The sequence below is a fragment of the Grus americana genome, chromosome 2 (assembly GCF_028858705.1).
Source record: "Grus americana isolate bGruAme1 chromosome 2, bGruAme1.mat, whole genome shotgun sequence".
NCBI classification, from domain to species: domain Eukaryota; kingdom Metazoa; phylum Chordata; class Aves; order Gruiformes; family Gruidae; genus Grus; species Grus americana.
Genome location: NC_072853.1, coordinates 38,214,233 through 38,237,953, shown reverse-complemented (window position 1 = coordinate 38,237,953; position 23,721 = coordinate 38,214,233). Strand labels below are relative to the sequence as shown.

The 23,721-nt window shown below is 40.6% G+C and overlaps 1 protein-coding gene across 5 annotated transcripts in view; it reads left to right on the top strand.

Annotated features, from left to right (window-relative positions):
- The window catches only part of SGK3 (serum/glucocorticoid regulated kinase family member 3), a 60,766-nt gene that overhangs the window by 16,797 nt on the left and 20,248 nt on the right, over nt 1-23,721 (top strand). The window contains exons 1-4 of one of the 5 annotated variants that reach the window (XM_054818654.1): nt 6,813-6,957; nt 14,631-14,836; nt 19,349-19,432; nt 21,618-21,690. In XM_054818654.1, coding sequence (XP_054674629.1) covers nt 14,759-14,836; nt 19,349-19,432; nt 21,618-21,690 — 235 coding nt within the window. In that variant the 5' untranslated portion in view covers nt 6,813-6,957; nt 14,631-14,758. The other 4 variants (XM_054818653.1, XM_054818652.1, XM_054818656.1 and 1 more) reach the window with 4 other exon arrangements.

Sequence of the window (23,721 nt, the reverse complement as noted above, 5' to 3'; positions counted from 1 at the left end):
ACTGCACACTTGCAGTGAGTGAGGGTGGGTGCAAGGCAAAAAGAGATCTGGGCCTGGTGAGCAATGAATACTGGTGTGCATCTGTGTGCCCTGTATTAGTGATGCTTCTCCTACCAACGAGGCTGTAACTGGATAATATCTCCTGGTGGAACCCTGCCAGCTATTGCCCTGGTAAGTGAACAGGATGTAAACGGCAGGGTTTGGGTCAGAAATGAGCTTTGTCAGACAGTTCACGTGCACTTCACCATTCACTTTAAATGCCTTGCATGATAAGTAATTTCTAGAAACTAATCTTACGTTGTTTGCTTTATAACAAAACCCATTGTTCAGCTTGCCCTAACTGAAAAAAAAACTCCAAAATGACTGATATGGCAATAATAATACATTTTGGTGTATGCACGAAGGAAATAAAGAACTTGAGGAGAATGAAGTAAGGAAGATAAGAGATGCATGTACTGAAAATGCAGATAACGATATTTCACTGCCTGATACTGCTTTTTTATCTTGAAATCCCATCATGCATTTATGCAGTTTCTACCAAAAACTAATCAAATTACCCAGGGCCTTGTTAGTTACAACATAGTGTTGTACAAAAGGAATTAATTTTCCTAAAAATGTTTATGAAAATATACAGAGGCTTCAAGTAATCGTAAACAAGCAGACCTCTTGCATTAGAGGAACAAAGGGTAACTCATGGCCTTACTTGTCTTCATGTTTTCAATTTGCTTTCATCTTTTGAAAGCCTGTCTAATGCTTGTGACAGTAAATTGTTTTGCCTGTATGTGTGTTCACTAATACTCATATATTTGGATAAAATGTGAAACCGGTTGTGATACGGATTATAGGTTGGTATCAAGATCACGAGGGACGTCTGTGCTATGTCTGAGATGCATACAGCTTTTCTACTGGAATAAATCACTCAGGTTTCGTCCCCACCACGACTTGGCCTGTTATGCTCCACTTGCTACCTCCAGATCTTCATGCATATCAAGTACTTCCCCACAATGAAGTAGTGGCCAGGTCCATAAATTCCCTTTTCCACAGGGTATTTGCACATAATTGTTGCTTGAAACAGATTCTTTCTCATTGTAAAAGACCATATGTGACATAACTGAACACAAGGTATATGAAGTACAGCCAGAAATCCCTGGCTTGTAAGAAAGCATCTCAGAATATAGCGATCCCTGTGTCTCAGGGAATTAAAATTCTTTAAAGTGGAGTCAAATCTGGGATATGAAAGTGGACTTTGTGAGAGGAAAGGGAGGCATCCCTAGGCAAGGCCTCTGGTACTGTGTGAGGAATGAGGGCTACGCTTGGACTGAGATGGGATCTGTAAAACCTACCATATGTCTCATTTTCTCCAGACATGCCTCCTCTTTTCTTCTGCCTGGAGGTGGTACCAGGACAGAACCTAACTGTTTGTATTTCTTTTGGAGCTCTGGATACCCAGCAGACAAGTAAGAGTGGTCATTCAGCCTGGACTGTAGGTGTTAAGAAGTCCTGCATATGTTTGCTGAATGTTCAGAGTAGAGCTACTGCTCCTAGGAAGGACCAGATATATGTGCTGTAGCGTTGACCAATGTAAATGTCAACGCAGTTAAGACAGAGGTGCCACTGAACTCCTTAGTGGGACTTTTCCATGTGACTGAGAGTATTTGCTGTTTACTACAATTGATCTTGCCCAGAGAAACTCTCAGCCGCTGGCTTCGCTTTCCCAGCGTGTAAATGCATGGCTGAAGAGACTCAGAGCTTCATATATTTTTAACAAAAAACACAATTGCTCTGAAGAGCACTGGGAGGGAACCTGAATTTCCAAGGTACACAACAACATACTTGGCATACACGTTCCCCTAGGTGGGATAAACTCACCTTTTTAATCTTTCAGCATTACCTATTTTTCCTTAATTCCTTATGACACTGCTGCTTTTGGAACAGTGCTTGCTTGTGTACTAGTATTCATCTTTAGTATAAGCTTCAATTGATTTAAACCACTTTTCTTCTTAGCTTCTGTGAAGAATTTCTTTGATGTGGTGCTGTTGTCATTCTTCTGGTCCATGTTATGCATACTCTGTGATGTCTGTGAAATGATGCAATTTACTACAGTTTTTCTATAGTTTTCCATTATTTTGCTTTGTGGTGTTTGCTACGCTAAGTATGAGTCCATGTTGTGTTGTTGCAGATCCTGGTTTTGATCTCCAGCAGCCTCTGTGCTCCAGGGCACTCTTGTAATGTATGGATCATCTTTGTGTCTGGAGTGCTGGGAAACTGTCAGTTCACTGTGAATGTCATTCAGGGTTGGGAAGCTTCCTTTACTTGCCAAGTTCTTAGGCTTTGTCAAGAGATAATAATGAATCTTTCAGTCATACTTGTTTAGGTGGCTTGTGGTTTCGGGTGGGTTGGTCGGTTTGTTTGGGAGAAGGGGTTGAAGTATGTGTTCGCTATGAATTGATCTCTTAAGTATTCATTTCATTGCTTCAAATTGAAAGATTCTGTAATCTGACGACATTTTGTAGTTGATCTAGAGTACAAAAAGAAAGCAGGGAAAAAAACATTTCTCCTGCACAGCTCATGTAAAACTAAACCATTATTCAGACTTCACTAATAAGCACAGGCAAGCAGCTATGAAAATGAGTTAAATGAAAGCTATTAATATGCATACATGCATTAAGTGTTACAAAACCAGCTTTGGTAAAGAACAGTTACCTGGTGACACTGTTGCTTGCACGTGCGCTGTGAGGTTTAAATCTTGCCCAGCTGGTGATTCTTGCACAGTTTTAAACTCTCAGGCTTTCAGCTAGATCACTTCCCCACTGAGGGTTGTCTTGTATTTGATTTTGTCATCGGTAGCCCGTGTTTTCTGGCAATCTTGTGTGTCCATGGAGTCTGTCAGAAGACTGTTTGCTCCAGTACCTGACTCTTCGGTGTGATGCTTTGCAGCGTCTGGTCCTGACTGGCCCATTCCCAAGCCTCTTCAAAGTCTGGATCCTCAGCAGGCAGTGGGGTATGAACATGGACATGGATTAATTAGGTGTATCCAAACAAGAAGCTGGGAAGCAGTGTGAGAGATAGAAAAGGGCAGGTGCATATCTAGCTTCATACATTTTATGGGGTCTTTGTGGCTGCCAGAATCCCAGGTGTTGGACAATACTTGCCCTGAGTTTCTGTGCCTGCGTCAGTGAGGCCCTTCCACTGCAGCCTGAGGCTTTCCAAAGGGTGATGTCCTCAGACTGCTCCATGCTGTGTAAATAGATACAACCTGCTTGGATTTGGATTCTTTGATTAAAACAATTGGCACATGCAAAGTTAACTATGATCAGTTGTTTCCTAGTGAAGTCTAAGTTTAGGGCTTTATAGGCTAAAGGCTAACGATCATTATTTAAAAGATCACTTCCTGTCTATTGCAGTGTCACATCAATGCCTTTTGGACAGTTTTAAACAGACGTGCGTTTGGTTTAACTGGAGTTGCTGGTATGCGAGATACCGTCACAGAAGAGTTTTTGATTCCAAACACCATCTCATCTTGGTGTCCAAACGTGATGACCATATTAATGGTCTGTTTTGGGGCAAGGAGGTTGTGTTGTCCCTGGGCGTGAGGAGTAGGATAGAAAGCTTGGTGTTAAAAGTTGGGGGCCAAGATCCTCTTCTGAAGATGCAGTAACTGAAACTGAAAGCTGCGGCATTGGTGTTTGAACCTGAGAGTGAGGTAATGATTTCGAGGTGTTAGTCAATTGACCCACTGTGTTTTTGCAGTAACTGAAAATATTGGACTATGCTTGTCAAGTGGTTTGGGCTGTGCTTGTTGTGTGAATATTTGAATGTGTACTGAAGTACCACAGAATATACATACGGAGCAGTGTTCACTAGCAAAGCTCCTGGCTATGTTTAAACAGGTCGTCTGCATTCCTCCTTGGTTTTGTTTTACAACATTTTTTATACTGTATTCTTGTCTGTATAGCTCTCTTGATGTTGTAAAATTAGACTTTTGTTCTTTGGTCAGGGACAAGGTTTTTGTACTAATTTAAGAACATTTTCAGTAAAACCAGAACCTAATAGTTCAGACTATTGCTACCTGCTCATACTGGGCTTGGAGAAACATGTCAAAGGTACCCTGCATTTCTGTGGCCTCTTGCATTTGCAGCAGGTTGAGATGGATCCTTCATTTCTCTTCCCTTTTTTCTTCTTTTCCACCCCTGCCACCCAGTCACTGGTATTCTTCAGCAAAGACTTGTAATAGTTGGGATGGCAGCACAGTACATGGGTTTGTAACATGCTTTAGAAGCGGAGCACTGCAAAGCAGTGGAAATGAGATTCTTTGTGTGTAATACTTGCCCAGGAAACATAAATGAGGAATGCAAGGGAGTTCCCAGGGACAAAAATGCCAGAGTGAATGCTGACCTTTAACTTCACTTAAAAGGCAAGTTGAGTTCCATGTGCTTCTGTGTCTGCTTGTGTTCCGTGTGCTCTGTGTGTGTTTTCGGTTGACCACCAGGGATCCACATTGACATTAGAATATTAGCCTTTAAAAGCAAATCTGTAAATTAAGGTTTATTTAAATTTCACCACCTTAACAGTGTTTTGCATGGTATGTTGCACTAGACAGATGAGCATGCTGTGGAATTCATTCAGGCAAGTGACGATTTAAGGGTACGCACCACGTTGCTGCTCTCTAATTACTTAAGACTGAGCAGAGCTCCAGAATAGTGAGAGGAACTGTATACAATTAACCGGTTTAACAGCCCAGTTTTCAGGGAGTTTTTAACTGAGCAACGACAAACAGCTGCTCTTTATTCAAAGGTTTAGGGCTTAGACTGTGTGGCCAGGTAGACAGAGTTATCTCTAGGCCAGGGTCATTCATCTTCTCAACTTTCCTGGGTTGAGGCCCTTCCACTTACTGTAAATCAGTCCAGTGGCTCCATTCAACTGGTCTGCTGACAAGTGAATGATTAACTGAAAACTATCAACCAGACAGAAAATGAACACTGCTAAACAACTGTAAAGTAAAATAACTCTTGAATACAAATTACCTCGTTAAATTATTTGCCAACAAGCTATTCCGACTGAAGTTCAAAAGTGTTCTGCTCTGGGGTTCACAAGAAGTGCTAACAACATTCCTTTAAAATCTCTCCAGTGAATGTAAGGCGAATACCTTGCCTGATTTGAACAAGCAAAAGGTAGCTGTTAACTACGATGCAGTCGCTGGATCTAGCAGTGCCTACCCGAAAAACTGAAACTCCAAAATCAGGAAATGGCAGGTTAGGATGGGAAAATTCCTCATTTCTTCCTGTGCGGACTCTACTGAAATGGAAGCTTGTGATCTAGTTGACTTGTAGCTTGTGTGTTCAGTTACAACACACTAATCCAAACACTGACGTATTTTAAATGATGCCAGGCTGCTTCTCTGGTTTGTTTTTGGAGAGTGCTTGGATGACTGTCAGTGTCTGACACATGAGTGTAGTATTATGCAGAAATACTTCTGCAGCAGGAGTGTGCAGAAACAGGATCTCCCAAATTACTATTTGCCAGATACTTGCCAATACCTGTGACTGTTGAAATGAGCATCGTCATGTCTCATCAGGCCCAAATACAAGTCTTGTGAAGACATGCTTGTAGAACATGGGGCTTCTTCATAATCAATGGAACAATTTCCTAATGAAAACCTGTGGGATTTTGGGGGCTCCTAGTGTTACATCAGTTAAGACAGTGGAATGGGCTACAGTGTTTTCACACTTGCTCATTCTTTACACGGCAGTTGAAATCCCAAGAATCATTTCAGGTATTTCTATGAAGTAAGCTCAAATGGCTTTTATCTTATCCTGAGTCTTAACGCTTGCATTAGATATTCTTTGCCTCTTAAGCCTTGTCTGAATGATCAGCGTAAGTGTTTAGAGACCTTAGCAGATCCTCATTAAACAGGAGGTTTTAACTTAATGGGTGTGGTGGTCTGTTCTGTTAGACTGAATCCACGCTAATTCCTGGCTGTCCTGCACTGTTAAATCTAGTTAACAAAATAAAGAGGAAGTGATGCTGCCATTGAGAGAGGGTTTTTTTGGAATTTGTATTTTTGTAACTGTTTTACAGCCTCAATTTGCTCAGGAAAAACTTACCAAGTTACACTTTGTTTTAAGAGGTCTAGTTGAATTTTAACTGGGGTATTGAAACTTACCCTCTAATTTCAGAGGGTGCAGGTAATAGTTCCCTAAGTACTGCTAGATATTATACAAACTTGTCTCATTTTTGTGTGTTATTCCTTCTGCACATACAGAAGAAGGGGAGTGCTTCCATTACAGCAGCCAGTTGGTTTAATGACAGCCTTGCCAGTGGACTGTGGACACCCCGAAATGCACTGAAGAGCTAAACCGAAACACCTCTTGCACGCAGGTTGTTGGGTTTTTCAGATTATTTTTACCAGAGCAGCAGCTTTCCCACGATGCTGCCGATTTTCCAGAGTTTCTGTGGGGAGTTGCCCAGCAGAAGAGGGAACGCCGGGGCGGGGGGGCTGAAACCTAGCGGCGGGGCAGAGGAAAGAAGGAACTTGTAAAAAAAAAAAAAAAATTTAAAAGTTTTTCCAAAAGGGGGGAGGGGGAGATGTCGCCTCCTGGCCCCAGCCTACAGCCTGGTGCAAGACGGGGTCTGGGCCCCACAGAGAGCCCGGAGTTGGCAGCGAGGCAGCGGCTGAAGGCGGCACCCCGGCCCGCGGAAGGCTGCGCTCACAGGCGGGCAGCCTGGGCCGCGCCACGCCTGGCGCCGCGGGGGCGGAGGGGCGCGGGAGGGCGGTCGCGACTGGGCGGCCCCGCGGGCACGTCCGTGGGTGGGCCGGCGAGGTTCGCTCGCCTCCACGCGCCACTCGCGGGCGCTGCCCCACGCTCCTTTTCCCTCGGAGGAAGTTAATTGGGGGTTAATGTTCCTCTCGCTCCTCACTCCCGCCCCTCTCTCCTCAGCGACAGCCGCACGTGCGGGGTGCGTGGGCGGGCGGAGGGAGGGGGAAGCCGCGTGCGCCGCCGTTGCTGCACCGCGCGGTGGAGTTCGGTGGGGGCCGCGTGCGTGGCTGTTGCCGCTCGGGGTGAGGAGCGGCGGCGGGGCCTGCCGGGCGCCCTTCCTCCGGCGGCGTTAGCCTGCTCTCCGAGGTGGAGCTGCCTTTTTTTTTTTTTTTTTTTCCACCGTTGGGGCCGCGTGTGCGTTAGTCTGAGGGGTTCCGGGGGCGGGGCAGCGGGGCGCCGCCGGGCAGGAGATGGCCGCGCAGAGGGAGCGGCGGCGGGCGCTGGGCTGGGGAGGGCCGGGAATGTGAGAGATTTGTAACTTCTTAGAAATCAGGGAGCCGAAAAGTAGTTGTTGGGGTGAAGGTGAGCAGCTTGGTTTCGTTCCCGAGTTACGCGAAGTGCAGCGGAGCCGGTGGTCTCGTCTGTGCGGTAGGTAGGTGCGGGTCCATTGTACTTGCTGCGCTTCTCTGCCAGCCGTTCGACGAGAGGGATGCCCCAGTGCTTTATCTGCGCGGCGTTTACTCTTCTTTCTCCGAATGGTTTGGAGCCGGTACGTAGCTGGTGTTTTGGAAGAGCGCGGCGAACCTGGAGAGAATACTACGGAGCTCTTGTCCTGAAAAGCTAAAGCTTTTTAGGCAGTGCTGCCTTGCAGAGATTTAGGTACCCTTGAGGAATTTAATTTTGTGGAGGTTAATGAAAAGGTGGTTGTAAAGTATTAAAGCTTAAGCTGTTTTGACAACGTGTCTTTTTAAATATTTATGTGAGTTTTTCTCTTCTAGCAGCTCTTAAAGGTGTAACTGTTCTGCTTGTAGATGTGTGGTAATTTTGCAATATGGAATGTTCATTTCTTATCCCCTTTAAACTTAAGATATGTTTTTGTGCTATCATTTCAACACAGTCATGTCACTTGAACACTATGGTTCTTCCAGTTATTTGGCACTGAAAGTTTCTGTGAATATCACTTGCTGCAGTGTTCTTGTAGCTAAGGGTTTTTTATAACTCCTTTCAAACATACATTAGATGTATTTATAGAATCCATGCATAATTAATCTGTATTTTTAAAGACTGCTGTTATTCCATTTTGAGTTCTTCTCATGTTAGTGTTGCTTCAGTCTGAGTGTCTAGATATAGTTCTGATATTTTTTAATATTTTTGTCTTCACCTGCACATCAGTCTCCTCAATGACTGTAATATGAACTAATGATAAAAAAGGAAGGTGTGTATGGAGGAGTGTTTTCCTGAAGGCTCTAAGATACTTTAGATTGCTGAAAAAAATGTTAATAGCTTTTGGAAAAGATTTTGGAAAGTTCACTGTTAATATTGTCAAGGTGGTCTCCATATGTGGTATTTCTAATAACTTAAAGCCAGAAAACCAACCAATTTCTTAAAAGATATTTCGAGATACTCGTTTAGGTCATAAACAGGTATTTGAAATACTTGTTTAGGTCAGAAACGTGCGTATGTCAGTGAGAAGTACTGGTTGTTTTAACAACCTTGACAATTTTAAAGTTGAAGAAGTAATCGTCACTAGTGGTTACATGATGATTATGATGAATTGTGTTAAAATTGCTTTCCAACCTTAATTTCCACCTTTGATTGTAAATTACAGCCTCACCACATCTGAGATTGTTGCACCAAATTCTGTTATACATGCATGAACAACTGTTCTCTGAATCCGTATAAATTGAAACACCTTCTTACTCTCTGTGCAGCACCGAAATATGTGAGAGGTCAATGTATGCTCTTACCTGCAGGAGTTTATAAACTGAAGAATGGACATAAAATACTAGCTGTGGTTGCACTGATGTAGCATGAGGAATCAAGTAGTGGTGAATGGGGCATGCCATTTGGATACTGTTAAAGGCTTTCTCGTACTTGTCTTTTATATTCCCATATTTAAGTTGTTGCCTTTTCATTATCTAACAGCTTTATGGTTTTAGGCAACTGTGAATTCTGTAGAGCACAGACTTCAAAAGTGTGTTTTCTGGATTGTAGCTTGGATTTACCAGTTTCATTATTTAAAAATCCAGATATATGCTGTTGTACAGATTTTGCCCTCTTACCAGTTATAGTACATAAAATTCAGTAACTTTCTCCATGTTCGATGTGTTAGCAATAACATCAGTCTTAAATAGATCAGAATTCTCCTGTGTTTATATAGTGAAATAGAGAACAGTTAGTGACTTCTGTTGAAGGTCATGTAAAAAATTGGGCAGTATATCTGGAATTGAAATTTAGGGTTCTCTTGCTTAATCTTCATCAAGAGGGGCAAAATGAGGCTGGGATTATTTGCTTTGTGTTTACTGAAGCCTGACTGCCCTCTTATGTAGAACTGACTATGTTGCAAGTGGCTGGTATCAGCTATCTGTAAGACCTCTTGAAAGTAGCTCACAGTGTTGTTGCTACAACTTTTGATCTGTGCTATCCTTAGGCATCTACATTTAACTTTAATTGGACCTGGTGTGTAGGAAGGCTGAGGAAGCATGCCAAGAAATGTGCAGGTAGCAAGTGTAATGCAAAGTTGACTTTTTTTTTTAATGCTCTGCTGTTTGTGTAAGTCACGCTATCTGAGGGAAATAGTGACCTTTCCAGATGCTATGGACACAGGTTAAAGATGAAATTACTATGGACCTGCATTCAGGATTAAAAGACAGCTGCCTTTTATTGGCAGTATTTGTTCTTTAGACCCATCTTATTATTCAGCCTTTTCTTACCACCGCAAAGAACCTGTGTTCTGTCATGTAATAAACATGAATGTAAATAGATCCAGTCCAATCCATAAATCTTGTTATATTCGAGCTAGAGTAATGTACTGGAGCTTATTTTGGGAGGTGGGGCAGGCAGAAGGGATGTTCTTGGGTGCGGTAGAATTGTGGGAAGTAAATGTTTGCTTGACTTCTCCAAAGTAAATTTGATAGAGACAAAAAAAAAAAAAGAGTTGTTGGGTTGTTTTTTCCCTTGGTTGAGTTTTCACTTTAGCTGCTATTCTTTTCTACAAGTGGAAAGAATCAGTTGAATTGGACTTTGCCTACATTCCTGCAGAGTAGTGGTTTGCTTTCCATAGAGGTGATACTAAAGATTTTTACAAATGCAAGGTGGTGGGTGCGTGCATAAACAGGGAGCAGGCTTTTTCCTTTATACCAATGGCTGAATTCTCAATTATCCTCTCAAATTGTAGTTAGAAGGGAGTGTGCAGATAAGCCAAGGATTGGCCAGAGTATTTTGATTAGCGCTCTCCTTTTTCTTCAGCTGTACTATTTCTAGAGGTCTAAACTGGCATTTAGTGTTTTCGTATTAAAAATCATATGTATGTAGTATTTAAAAGGATGTTGTATGTGAATTGTGTTTTCTTCAGAACCTGAAGCTGTTGTTCAACACTTTCTGGCCATCCACCTCTCTTTACAGATTAGCAATCTGTGTTTTGCTCTTGACTCTTTCTGAAGCATGCGACTTCTCCTACAGTCTCTGGCTCTCCTCATCCTATATTTCTGTTGCATTGCAGTCTGAATATCTTGTCTCCCATTTCCTGTGTGTCAGCTGCTTGTCTGGTAACAAGAGAGTGGGACTTTCATCATGCAGTGGTTGAAAAAAAGTTGGCTTTCTGGGCTTTCTCAGAGATTGTGTAATGTCCAGTGATATGTTGAGTCATTACCAAGATATTTGTGGAGAAGACTGAGGAAGTGATGAAGAGTATGCCAAAGATGATACTTTCTTTAAAGTAAGAGGAAATGGAGTAATGTTTATAGTGAATAATAGGACTGTGTCCTGGATCTTGCTGTCTGTTTCTGCATATGCAGGTCCCTTCTGTCTTTGGAATCACACTCAGGTGGGATTTTCAGCAGCTGTTTTTTACTGGTGACTCAGTCCTAGAGTAAGTCTTTCTAAGTGGATGATTAGTGTATAGGGAAAACCTTGTTCTGTTCCAATGGGTGAGGATGGATCCTGGTGATTCTTACAAGTGTGCTTGCAGTGAGACTGTCAGGTTTTTTGACTGTTCTTGTCTCTACTTCCCTTGTATTACTCAGAGTTGGAGTGAGTACGATAGCTGGTTTGCACTGGCATTACAGGCATTTAAGGCAATTTGGCTATAGCTGGAGAGTACTCACTCAGCAGGTGAGTACACAGCGTCGTAATCTAGTTTTGAACATTCTTGGCACAGATTAACCCATAAGCACTCAGAAAAAGGATTTTGGTTATACAATGGTATCTTCAGGCCATTCTCATCTTAAAAGAAAATGTTTCAGTACAGAATAAAACAAGCTGATTAAACTTCAGAAACCTTTTCTGATACAGCCTGGTTTATCTAGAAAGGCGTAAAAGGAGGTTGCCATGTACTGCTAAACTATGTAATGTTTGCCAGTTGCATGTAGCTATTATGAGGTTGCATAAAATATTTTATTGTAAGGCATTCAGAAGATTCTTCATTTGTCGGTATAGTAGGTGTACATATGTTCTCATAGTGTCAGGGTTCTGTTACTGCCATGCTCTTACTTCACCAGAGGCAAGGGTCAGCCTGAAATTTGATGTTGTTGTGGCCTCCTGCAGGAAACAGTGAAAATACTGTTTACCTTTTGACAGCCACCATGAAGAAAATGGACAGAGTAGTTGTTGATAGGCTTGAAACTTTGCCAGGAGGATGTGTGACTTCTGTTCTCCTCTAATGCATTTGTCTATGCCTCCCCTGTTCCAGACCTAGATACTGTAGCAACTTTAAAGTTTCAGCTGTTTCTGGGCAGCACTGGTCTCAGTGTTAACCTGTCTAGCATCATCTACATGCTCTTTCACTAGTGCTCGAATATGGTTTAAGGGGTATTTATTTTGCTACCTGGTTTTCTAAAGTTCCCTCTCCTTTGTACCTGTTATCAGAGTTGATGTGAGGCGATACTTGTTCTTAGTTACAGGAAAAGCTATAACCAGAGGCAGAGACTTAACTGACAGTGCCTGTTAAATCCACTTGTATCTGGCAACCCTCAGGACACTGCAGTTTATGCTTTTGAAGTTGTGGATGAAAATACGTCTCTACTGTTTGCTCTCCATTATTACTTCATGTAGTTACCACAGCATTAGTGGTTTTACCTGCTACTAAAACTACAGCTGTGTTCGTAAATACAGCATGGCAAAGATTAAGGCAAATCTATCCCTATTTCTGCAGTCAGACCTACAGTTCAGATATAAGCAGCTCTCAAATGCTGATAGGCTCATGGCAAATAGAAATTGAAAGAAAGCTCTGATCCTCTGGACCTTAGTGGCAAACTGATAATGCACTTCCAAGTTTGTCAGTTCAGCTTAGTGTTGGTGACCCAGACACAACTCAGAGGAGATGCCTCAGGGAAAGAAAATAATCACAGCCAGTGATCCTCCAGGCAGCTTAAAGAAAGAAATACGACCATTCCAGTTTCAGCTTCTCGGATGATTTATTCTTTTTCTCCCCGGTAAGAAGAATAAACTCTTCCTGAATTAATCTGGGTGACACTTCCTTCTTTTGTTTTCCATAGATCTTTCAACTTCAGATCTCTAGTAAAGCTCAGTCTTCCAAGTGATATTCTTTGGAGTACAGCTTTTAATCTATACTGCTCCTGTACTGGTACTTAAAACTATGACATCAAGAAGGAAAATGAAAGGGATGAGAGAAGCGCAGCCTATATTGAGAGAATGAGTGCAAGCATGTTAGGAACCTTTGTAATGAATGTCAGTTTACAAGAGGAGAAAGATGGTGAGTGATATTAGTCAGGGAACACATAATCTGTTTCAAAGCTTTACTTGTTTTTCTGTGATGAGCAGGAAGACAGATAAACACAGGGACTTGTGCTAAGTTCCTGGCGCTGGACCTGAAGTGGCTAAAGTTTGACATAAGTGCTTAGTAAATTCTAAGCTTAGTAAAACACTTAATGAAAGTGGAGCCTGTTGACTATTTTAGTGGACCTCTTATGACAGAGAGGAGCATGGATCTTAACTTTAGTGTGCGACAATGGGCAAAGAACAGTCTTAATCCCATGCCAGTATGAGATTGTGGAAAATGGAAACTGTGCCTTGTTGTAAGAAAGCTTTTAACAGTGGCTTGCCAAAGGAAGGGAGAAACCAATTTGAAACTCAGTGTGTGTAACTGGCTTGGATGACCTATGTTACAGTCAAATAAAGGCAGGGGGAAGCTTAACCATGCTCAACCCTATAATTACCTAATCAGTGAAGCAGCGAGCAATCAAATCAAGGTAAATGCAGCTGTAACTGAAAATAATTCTCCAAATGTGTTGCAAGTATGGATGATCTATCACTTAGCTGTGATTACAGAGCTCTCAAACACTCCTTTTATTTAAAGTTACCAGGTAGACTTTTGAAAAGTACTTACTTTTCCTGCTGTGGCCATTTAAAATTACCATGAAGTTTGAACCAGAGAGATGATCTGACTTCTGAGAAGAAGAAAAATAGTCAACTGACTGAGACTAGTTGGGTATCAAGAACAAATCTTTTCACTGGATTCCAGGGGCTTGGCCTTCGTGCCAACATAAATATGGGTGTCTCTCTAATAGCTGAATTGCATTGGATTAGCTTGTGCTTTTTGGAAATACATGATATGAAATATACAGTTCACTTTTATACTTCCCTGTTTTAAGAAAATAGGGAGCTAAGTGTTGAACTGGGCGCTCCTTTTTCCTCTGGGTGTTTTGAAGAGAACTGAGGTCTGCTCTTTCTAAAAATGTTTTCTCATGTTTGTAAGTTGTTCAGACACAGTGTTCTAAAAGCTGATCTGCGTTCACTAAAGCACTTCGGATGGCTCTGCAGGCCTGAACAGAGGGTTGTAGCTACGTAGCATTAATTGTGGCTGCTCTTAGGCAGCGCTGAAGTTCCTACAGTTTGCAGTAAACAATTGGCTTGTGGTCAAGGCAGGTGTGGAGAATACTGTCCCTCAGTGAGTGAAGAGACATCTAGTTAATACTGAGCGCTCTGCCTCTTTGATGGCTTTATCCTCTGTTTTGTCTTGTGCCCTTCTCAAGTTTTGCAAGGAAACTGACTGTTCTACTGAAGGGAATGGATGACCTTACTGTTCTGCTAAACACAAAGTATGCCAAGTATGGGGGAAGAGGGGGCAGAGAAGGTAAATACCCAGACAGACACATGATGCTACGCATGTCCCCCTCTAAAATTCACATGAAAAATTATTTTTTCTCATGTTGTCTTTCATCTTTGATGTGATAATTAAATACACTCAGCATGTTCTGGCAAATCTGAAATGCCCTCTGGTACAGACTCATGCAGTTGAAAACCTTTGTTTTTGAAATAAACTGTTCTGAATGTACATGTTAGTGGCTTTTTTCAGATATCTGATACCAGGTTGTCATCTTTAATTATTTCTCTGTACTCTGTCTTTGTTCCTTCAAAGTATTGTTTGTAGTGCGCCCAAATCTGTTTCCAGTATGTCTACACAACTTAGTGGTTTTTTTGGGTGCACTTGTGTCCATAGAGAACTTGAGTGATTTCAGTGAAACAACAAAGAACCACAAACATGAAACAGTTTGCAAAACCGTAATGGTTACAGCTGTATACGTGCATAGTAAAGTGCATTTCCTGCCAGGAAAAGTTCTTGTCACACAGGTTTTAGCACTGTGAGTTAAGTGTTCCTGTTGTACTTAATTTTCCTTTTATGTTCACTTTAAGATGACATGATGGAATTCACATTTTCTCAAGAAAAGCTGCATATCTTGGATCAATACCGTTGAAGATATCTTCTGATTGCAACACCCGAAGGAGGGTCCTGTAACAAATTTGTCAAAAGAACACATACAATGGATCTCAAAGAAAGCTGCCCAAGCGTTAGCATTCCCAGCTCTGATGAACACCGAGAGAAGAAAAAAAGATTTACTGTAAGTATGTGAGCATGTAAGGACTGTAGGCAAATGCATAGGCTATTAGTGCCTAGAAGTGCTACTTTTTTTTTTTTTTTAACTGGTAAGCTTCGTATTATTTTCAACAGATTTATGGAAATCTGCTCACTTGCTCTTGTGAGTACTGACCATAGTCCACTGTGAGAAGTTGTGAATGTTTTACAGTGTTTAACTGGTGCTTTCTGCAAAAAGAATTTGGCTTTACAAATTTCTGGTATTTTTACCCTCAAATAGCAGCATTTTCTCATATAAAATACGTAAGTGTTCGAATGCAGGGATAACATTTTGGTAGCAAATCAGATTAATATTTGATGTCCTACATGACAGCCAGGGTCAACCCACCACAATTTTTCATGAAAATGTTTATTTTGTAAGGGAATAAAGTGTGGCTTTGGTTTTGTTTTGTTTTTTAAATGGCCTTTTTTTTCCATATATATCCTATGATCATTTTATAATGTTTTGTGTAAAAGAAAAAAAAATTTTTGAACAACCTTTTTTCTGTCTTCCTTCCTGTTTCTTGATTCTAATGTCTATGAGTTTTTTCCTATCCTGTTCCCATTTCCATTCCTTGTCATTCCCTTCTCTCTTCCTTTTTTGGCCTCCCAATTTGACTTGCTTTCTGGAAGTAAAGTCTTCCTGTTCTGTGGGGAAACTCTTTGCATTGCGTACTGAAAAATAAAGTGTCATGGATTTTTGTTTTGCTTATATGTATGCTAGGATATAAAGACAGCATCATAATACTTCCTTTAAAACACTCAAACTATTTCATTGCTCTTGTGCAACTTCCTCTAAGTGTGGTGGGGTTTTTTTTTTTTGAGCGACTTAGTCACTCTTCAAATGTGAAATGCAAACACCCTTAGACTGAATTGCAGTCTGAAGAATACAAAAAAACAAAGATTCACTTTGAGTTAGATATCTCTCTTTTCTCTTCATCTCCCTTCCTCAGAGAAGAGTAATGGTGTTTGATTCGACAAGGGTATCAAGATGCAGTTTGAGGAAGGAGTGTGCTAGTAAAGGGAGCAAACAAAAGAGAACTTTACTAATTCTTTAAACTGCTGCATGCATGTGAAACTCAAATGAGCAGGAAAAACTTCATAAAAGTATAAACTTGAGCAAAACAGGTTTGTTTTATTGTGTCAATGCTGGCAGTCCTGCCATTAAAATGTGGCAGGGTGGTACATTTCTAGTATATACAAATGTTGTGATTTCCAGGTCATTTTACCCAAAAATCTGTGTGACAACCTTAGCAAGTTAAAGGCACCTTCTTTGGGTACGCCCTTTGGAAAACTGTACAAGCAAGAGTAGGAAACTTCAGAAATTGGGGGTTAAGATGGAGGGGGGAAGGAATCTAACCCAGCTTGTGTAGTGTGGAGGTATACTTTGTTGCGGCGGCTTCTGCTTTGTGCATCAGTTCGCAGGTTGACAAGAACTGCTTTACACAACCAAGCTTTTGAGTATTATTGCATGTGTTTTGGGATTTGATAACAGAAGTGAGGGTCATACTAAGCTTTGTGGTAGGAGCTGTGAATTCCAGCATGTGTCGTCTTTTGTAGCTGTGTTGTGATGACTGGAGCCTGTCAGTATGGCTTTTGGAGGGGAGTGAGAGAGAGGGGTGTGGGTGCAAGCAGTTCTTAACAAATTTGTGGTAGGTATAGCTGCCTGCTTCCGATAGCAATGTTAGTGCCACTTCCATAAAGAGCAATAACAACCTTAGGATGAAAGAAAAAGTTAAAGTGATAAAGGCTAGGAAAGACTTCAGGTGACTATTTTGTATAATCTTCACCTTACTGTCACTTACAGTATGTATCACTACTGCTTCTGAGACTGTTCTAGAATCTTACTGGTCTGAATAGAAACTATGAATTCCAGCTCAAACCTTACAGTGGCTCACTTAATGCTGGCATGGAAACAGGACAAGTATGTGCAACTTTGCTTTTACTAGCTCTTCTTTTTCCCTTCACACTTGCCCTGATGAAGGACTTTTAAGAACAATTTTGTCTCTGTGCAGTCTTCATTCTGATAAATGACTCAAGCTTTTCAGTTTTGTCTTTGGAAATGAACTCTTCATTCCTCCTGAATGTTTTCATAACCTTTTATTGAACATTTGATTTGTTTTTCTTAAATACTGTGTGCATTTGATATATTTACTACCAATATATTTTCTTGACTAACAATTTCATGTTTGAATTTTTCAGGCATTCTGGCAAGGAAGCTTTTTTGCTTCCACTTAATTAGCAGTAACCAGCCTCTATATATATCCACTCTAGGTCACTGTCTTGCCTTTTTCCTGAAGATTCAGCATTCACTTTCTTCATAAAAAGAGCAAAATACTTGCTTGTTTTGGACCATATCTAGTCTATATTAATTGCTATTCTGTCTTTGCTGCATGGTGGGCCACTTTCTTTTGCCTGTTTTGCCAAATAACTTTGTTCTGGATTTCTTGCTTTTATCCCTATGCTGTTTGATGTCTGAGACTTGATTTTTCTCTTCTGACCTGTTCTCTTGTCCCTCACACCCCAATCATATACAGGCTTACTAAGAAATCTCTTTCAAGGGTGCTGTTTGATTAAATATTGAAACTTTGTCTCAGACTGGTGATGTATAATACTAATCCTCAGCCCTGTGGAAACTGTGCAGTTGGGTTTTTTTATTTTGTTGACACTTAATAAATAGTTTCCTTACTTTCTCAATGCTTACTGTCTTGAAATCTGGAAAAGGCCTACTTTTTTATGTGTCTTTGCTTAATACAATTTGAATATTTAATCCAAAAGCATGAGCTACCAAAACAGAGTTGAAGCCTTTTAATTTCAGTGACTTAATTCATGAGGAAGTCTTATGATATCCAGAAATAACTGGGCCCTATCCAGTAATGCAGCCCAAAGACATGTTATGTTTTTGGGTTTTAACAAATTCTTTGTAGATATCATATGTGTTCTTGCTGTTCAGTGCTTCCGTAACTGGTGAACCTGCAGTTTCTACTTTGTTGGGTATGCAAGAGCTTTGATGATGGTGCGAACTGGATGACCTTGTATGTTGGGGTTTTTTAATGCTCTCACATGTAAAAAAAATGTTGACTGTATCATTGTTCTACAGCTAGCTACTCCAGGAGCAAAACTGTTTAATTCTGAGGTTGACAAGAAGGTGAATATGGTCTTGTATCCTAAGTTATGCTCATGTGTGTGCTTTGCAGTCTATACATTTTGCCCTTTCAATTTAAGAAGTTGTCTGTGACCTGCTGCTTAAGCTTCTTGGCTTTGATCTGCCATGCAGTCATGGGGAGTAATGATGAAGTGTGTATAAGATACACAGATGATTGCTGTATAAGATACCTAGTTCAGGAGGACAGTACTTAAGTCTTTGCAGCTGAAGCTTTTGCTGTTTGCAGTCTAGGGAGGCTCTAGAAGGTGTGTAGCTAGGTTTTATGCCAATGCTTGCTTGGCAGTGTAAGGGAAAACTAGTTTTCTAAGTAGAGTCTCATCAGCATCCTACTGGATGTCTTTATCTAGCCTCCTGTGTTCCCCAGGGAAGACTGAGAGCAGCTTATTTGAGCAGTTAATGTAGCATGAATGCAAATCTCAGGCTAAGGAACCGATGGTGGCGGCTGCCACTTCCACTGAGGTAGGTAGAGGTGAACTGCTGTTGCAGGACAGAAGGGAGACTGGGGCATTGGTCCAGTTTTCTGCATCAGGAATTAGCAGCCTTCTGAACTTGTTTCCTTGCTGTGCCTGTCATTTCCCCTGACAGAATAACCAGTCTCCTTCTGAAAGCACAAGAAGGTAGAGAAGGGAGGTCAACTAGTTGTGTAAGAGACAGGAGAAGCCTGCTGGACACTCAGCCGTCAACCAGATTTACAAAGTGAGGGATTGAAAATCTGTCTAGTTACTGGAGTCCTCTTCTGCCATGGGATTTGAATGGCCAGAACTATGCAGTAGGTTCCAGCTACGCCTCCCTTGATCCCAGTGCTAGTATTTCGGCCACAGCAGCCTTTTTTACCCCCTAAACAATTGTGTCATCTGCCAGGATCCTGATTATAATATGTATTCAAGATGTTGCAAGGAACAGTTATCTTTATAACTGCCTTCTGTACATGCTTTGTCTTTAGGACTTGTTGAAAGCAATCTTTGGTATTTAAATGCTTTACTTACTTAATATTAGTCTTCATTATGGATTATCAAGTTGTTAACAAATTTCATGGCAAATTTTTATAGACTACTATCTGATGGCCAAGTGTTCTTATTGGATATGAACTAATTTATGAAATCAGCTTAAACACCAGGCAAGCAGAAACTATTTCTGTGAAATACCAGACTCTTCTAATTGTTCTTTTAATCATTTGTGTTGATGTCTGTGACAGCTGTAAGAAATGTATAGCTCAACAAATACATTTACACAATACATTTAACAACCTGCCCTTATTTCCACCATAGGATTAAACTTAAGAGGTTTTATTAAACTTTGCTGTTGGCAATAACTTTATCTTTGTTACTACAGGTTTACAAAGTGTTGGTCTCAGTTGGCAGAAATGAATGGTTTGTCTTCAGACGGTATGCAGAGTTTGATAAACTCTACAATACGGTAAGTAAAAGGCAAGCTATGAAATCATTCCGGAATAGCACAGAGTAACACTTGTTTGCAGCGTTACCGTTTGAGTTAATTCCCTCATTGAGGAGTTTGGGTCAACATTCAATAACTGTAGGAACCTGTTTCAAGCAAATGACAGGGTGGGGTTTTTAAACTTTGGTTTGTTTGAATTTCAAACTCAAAATCCACTTATTCATCACTTTTTTTTTTTCCTGGTGTTGCTTGGGATCTTAGTGTAATGAGAGAAACTTCCAATTTACTGGCTATCAAAACATCTGAAATGTGCATTTGTTTGCGATGGTAAAAATCACTGCAAAACTTAAAACATCTAGATAGATAAATGTCTCTCAAAATCATAGAATCATAGAATGGTTTGGGTTGGAAGGAACCTCAAAGATCATCTAGTTCCAACCCCCCTGCCATGGGCAGGGACACCCTCCACTAGACCAGGTTGCCCAAAGCCCCATCCAGCCTAGCCTTGAACACTTGCAGAGAGGGGGCATCCACAACTTCTCTGGGCAATGTTTTATTAAAATAAATGTTTAAAATAAGTGGTTTACTTTGAAGTACTGAGATCAATGAACAAATCCTTGTTTCTTAATACAAACTTTCTGGTCAGTCAGTCATGGCGATTGCTACCTGCAGTTTCATAACCACGTTTTGTGGCAGTGGTCCGAAGAAAATAGTGACTAAGTAAAGATTTCTTGGGTTCACTGCTAGAAGAGGATTTTGCCCCTTTTATGTAGTGGGCAAGTGGGACAAATAGTTGCTCAGATGTGCAGTCTGCTATGCGTCCTGTGTCCATACTCTTCTCCAGTTCTTCACGTTTAGAACCCACAATTTCTGCTTTAACAAAAGAACAAATAATTCCTCTGTGATCCCCGTAAGAAAAGATTACCAGCTGCCACTCTGTGCTTCCATTTCCCTTCCATCGTCCCTATGGGAAGTAGGCAGGCTTTTCTCCCTTCCACCTCACTGTACATGGATTTAGATGTGACAGTTGTATACAAATGCAGGCACTGAGCTTAGAGCTGTCCTACAAGGTCTGAGCTGAAGTCAGCCTGGATGCACTATGCTATGCTTTGCTGCTTCTTGGGATAGACTTGCAAGTGATGTGAAAACAAAGTATCCCCTTTTCTGGTAGCTGCAGTGTTGGTGGTCCTGTTCCCTGTGCCACGTTCTCTTGCTATTCAGAATAGCATTGCTCTGCTGCAGTTTGTTCAGCACAACTCTTTCTAATGCGTGTAGAGGTGGAGATCCTGGGGAAGCATAACCAGGACGATATTTAGTCCAGTTTCTATTCAGTGTAATTCATATAGTATAGTACACCAAAAAACTTGTGTTGCTAATTGGGAGAAATACTGATGTTTCCAAGGAAAGAAGAATTGCCAGCTGCTGTATTAGAAAACTACTCGCTTAAAGTGAATGAGAGTAAGATTGCTGCTCTTGGAGTGCTTGTAGATGAAACAAATGTAATCAATGCTTGGCTAATGTCAGGGGTTTTTTTTGATAAATTCAGTGCTGTCGTATGTAATTTTCTGGTCAGTTTATCAAATGTAGAATATAAGCAAATTATCAAATGCAGTATTGTAAAACAGTCTGTTCATCTATTTACAATTTTGACTTAGGGGTAGACCACCTGTGGTTTATGAAGTGTTAAGAATGTTGTTTGCGCAAAGCCCAGAGGCCTGTATCCCCAACCCCTCTTAAACCTCATGCATACATCCATATGTAAACAGGCAAGAAGAAAAAAAAAACAAAACAACAACAACAAAAAAACCAAACCCAAACAAAAAAGCCCATGAGAGATACAGAATTGATGGAGGAAGGAAGTAAAGAGCAGAATAAAACCAACGTTGAAATGCTAGCGTACTTTTTTAACCTGGGGCAAGTGGAAAATCACTTTGCCAATATTGCAGAAGATAGCTGCAATAGTCCATAGCTTTCTAAAGTGAGGTGGCCTTTGAATTTAAAAGGGTATGACTGGTGCAGACAAGCTGAGTACAGGTTCTGGGTTTGTTTTTTTCCCCTAAGTGTATGAGTAGAGAAGATGACAGAGAGGAGCAGATTTACTAATAATCAGATGTTCAAACTGTTCATCAGAAAACAAACAAAATGCAATTATTTCTAGGTACTTTGATGTCTAAGCACAATCAAATTGTATGTATTTTGTTTTCAGCTAAAGAAGCAATTTCCCACCATGAACCTGAAGATTCCAGCTAAAAGAATATTTGGAGATAATTTTGATCCTGGTAAGTTATCATGTTGTTACTCATTTTGTCAGCTTCTTTATATGAAACTTGATCTATTCCAGCCTACAAGAAGCTATCTTAGATGAATTTTACACCAGCCTTCAAAACAGTGACTAAACCAAAGTTTAGTCATGCTTCAGTCAGTACAGGAACTAGTAGTGGTAGGTATTCTACCTTGTGATCTTGAACAAACTATTGCTTAGTGGCCCAGTGCCTCTCTTGCACTGAAGCTCCTCCCATATTCAGGATTGTGAGAGGTTCTGAACTGTCAGGTGTTCTCTCTCCTCTATAAAGCAAAAGCCAAACCCCAAATTCTTCTAAATGTATGCCTAGTAAATTTCAAACTTCCTTTGTGTAACTTTTTTTTCCCCTCTGAAAAATGAAATAACAAAAGGATTTATCTTTGAAGGCTTTTGAACTCTCTGTATGTAAATGTGCTTCCTTGTAGAGTTTAGATGAAGATGCACCTCTTCCTGTTGTTGTTGTTCCACTTACAGAAGCCTGTCTGATACGAACATGGTGTGATCTAGTTAGCAGTGATAGGTCCTAATTAAGCTTGCTCTGTCCACATCAAAATACTAATGGAAAATCACTTGTAAAGTGTGAAGTAACCTAGGTGGCACCACTGATGAATAAATAAAAAGGCAAATGAGAGGCCAGGCCTTTGCTCTGTGTGTTTATACCCTTCGTTCAGGCCATTTGTCCCTAAGGGTTTTCCTAATGGCTTATTGGGAACCTCCCACCCTCCCCTGGTTTGCTGATGTGATCAGACTGTGTTTGTAGTTTCACCTCCTCCTGTACCTGTTTCAAGCATGTCATTTTCTCCTTTGCTGAAGAACAAACGGATCCAAAGATGTTGACCTTCTTTGGATGTGGTGTTTTGGGTTTTTGAGAGTTGTTTCAAACAAACTATTTTTTGGCAGTTACAGTTATCCTGTATCCTGATGTGAAACTTCCTTTTTTTTTAATTAAAATAATCAAATGCAAATATTGAGGCTCTGATGTCCTCTTCTGATGATGTAAATGATTACCAAAAGTTCTAAGTGTATTATGTCTACAGGGACTTCTTGTTTCTTTTGGTTTCTTTCCTCTTCTCTGACCTTGGGGTTTTCAGAGCTGGGTGAAGACCTAGTAATGTCATGCAGTCTGGTCTGCTGTACAGCCAAATGTACAGGTGGATTTTTTTGTCAAATTTAGGAAACTGGAGTTTAAAAGGGGGGGGGGGGAAATGACACGCACGACCCTACAACTTCATTAAACCTATATATGTAAAACAGAGTCCTCAAACTTGTTTTAGATTTCCGTGAACTATCCTGAAATCCTTGAAGCATGAGAAACTAAATAGTTCTCAAGATGTTTCTTGCTGGAGGGCAGGGTGGAGACGGAGCCATGATGTTCATTTAAATAATTCTTTATCTTAACACTGATTTATTGAAGCTTCAATGTAAAGTTTCTGCTGGCTTTTGAAATAGGTCACATACTTTACAAATGGAGAAAAGATATTTTACTTCTGTCAATCCATGCTTGGGTATACAGCATTGTACTATTGCATTGAAGTCCTAAGTGAAGTAAAATGAAACTTAGATATCCTTTTTACCAAAGTCTACCAAAAATACTGTCATAACATACATTGTCATCTAAATGCTCCATTTTTTATTGTCATTTAGGTTATTTCAAAATTAATCTTGTTTTAACTTCAGAAATGGTGGAAGAGGGAAATTGTAGAAACCAGTCAGAATACAGAACTAGAAAATTACAGAATACATTTATGCTGATGTGATGCAGGGGTCTGTAGGCTTAGCATGGCTGATTGCATTGTAAGTCCACCATACTGAAACTGTTGATGTTGGTGACTACCGCAACATCTTTATGCGGACTTACCTTCCTGTTTGATGTCAGTAATTTGGGATTATTAGGTACCCTAACAACAGTTAGGGATTACATCCCTGAAACAATATGAACATTTTTCTTAATACTTGAAATACAGCTTTTAATTGAAATTTAATTTTAAATTAAATTAATAGTTGTCAG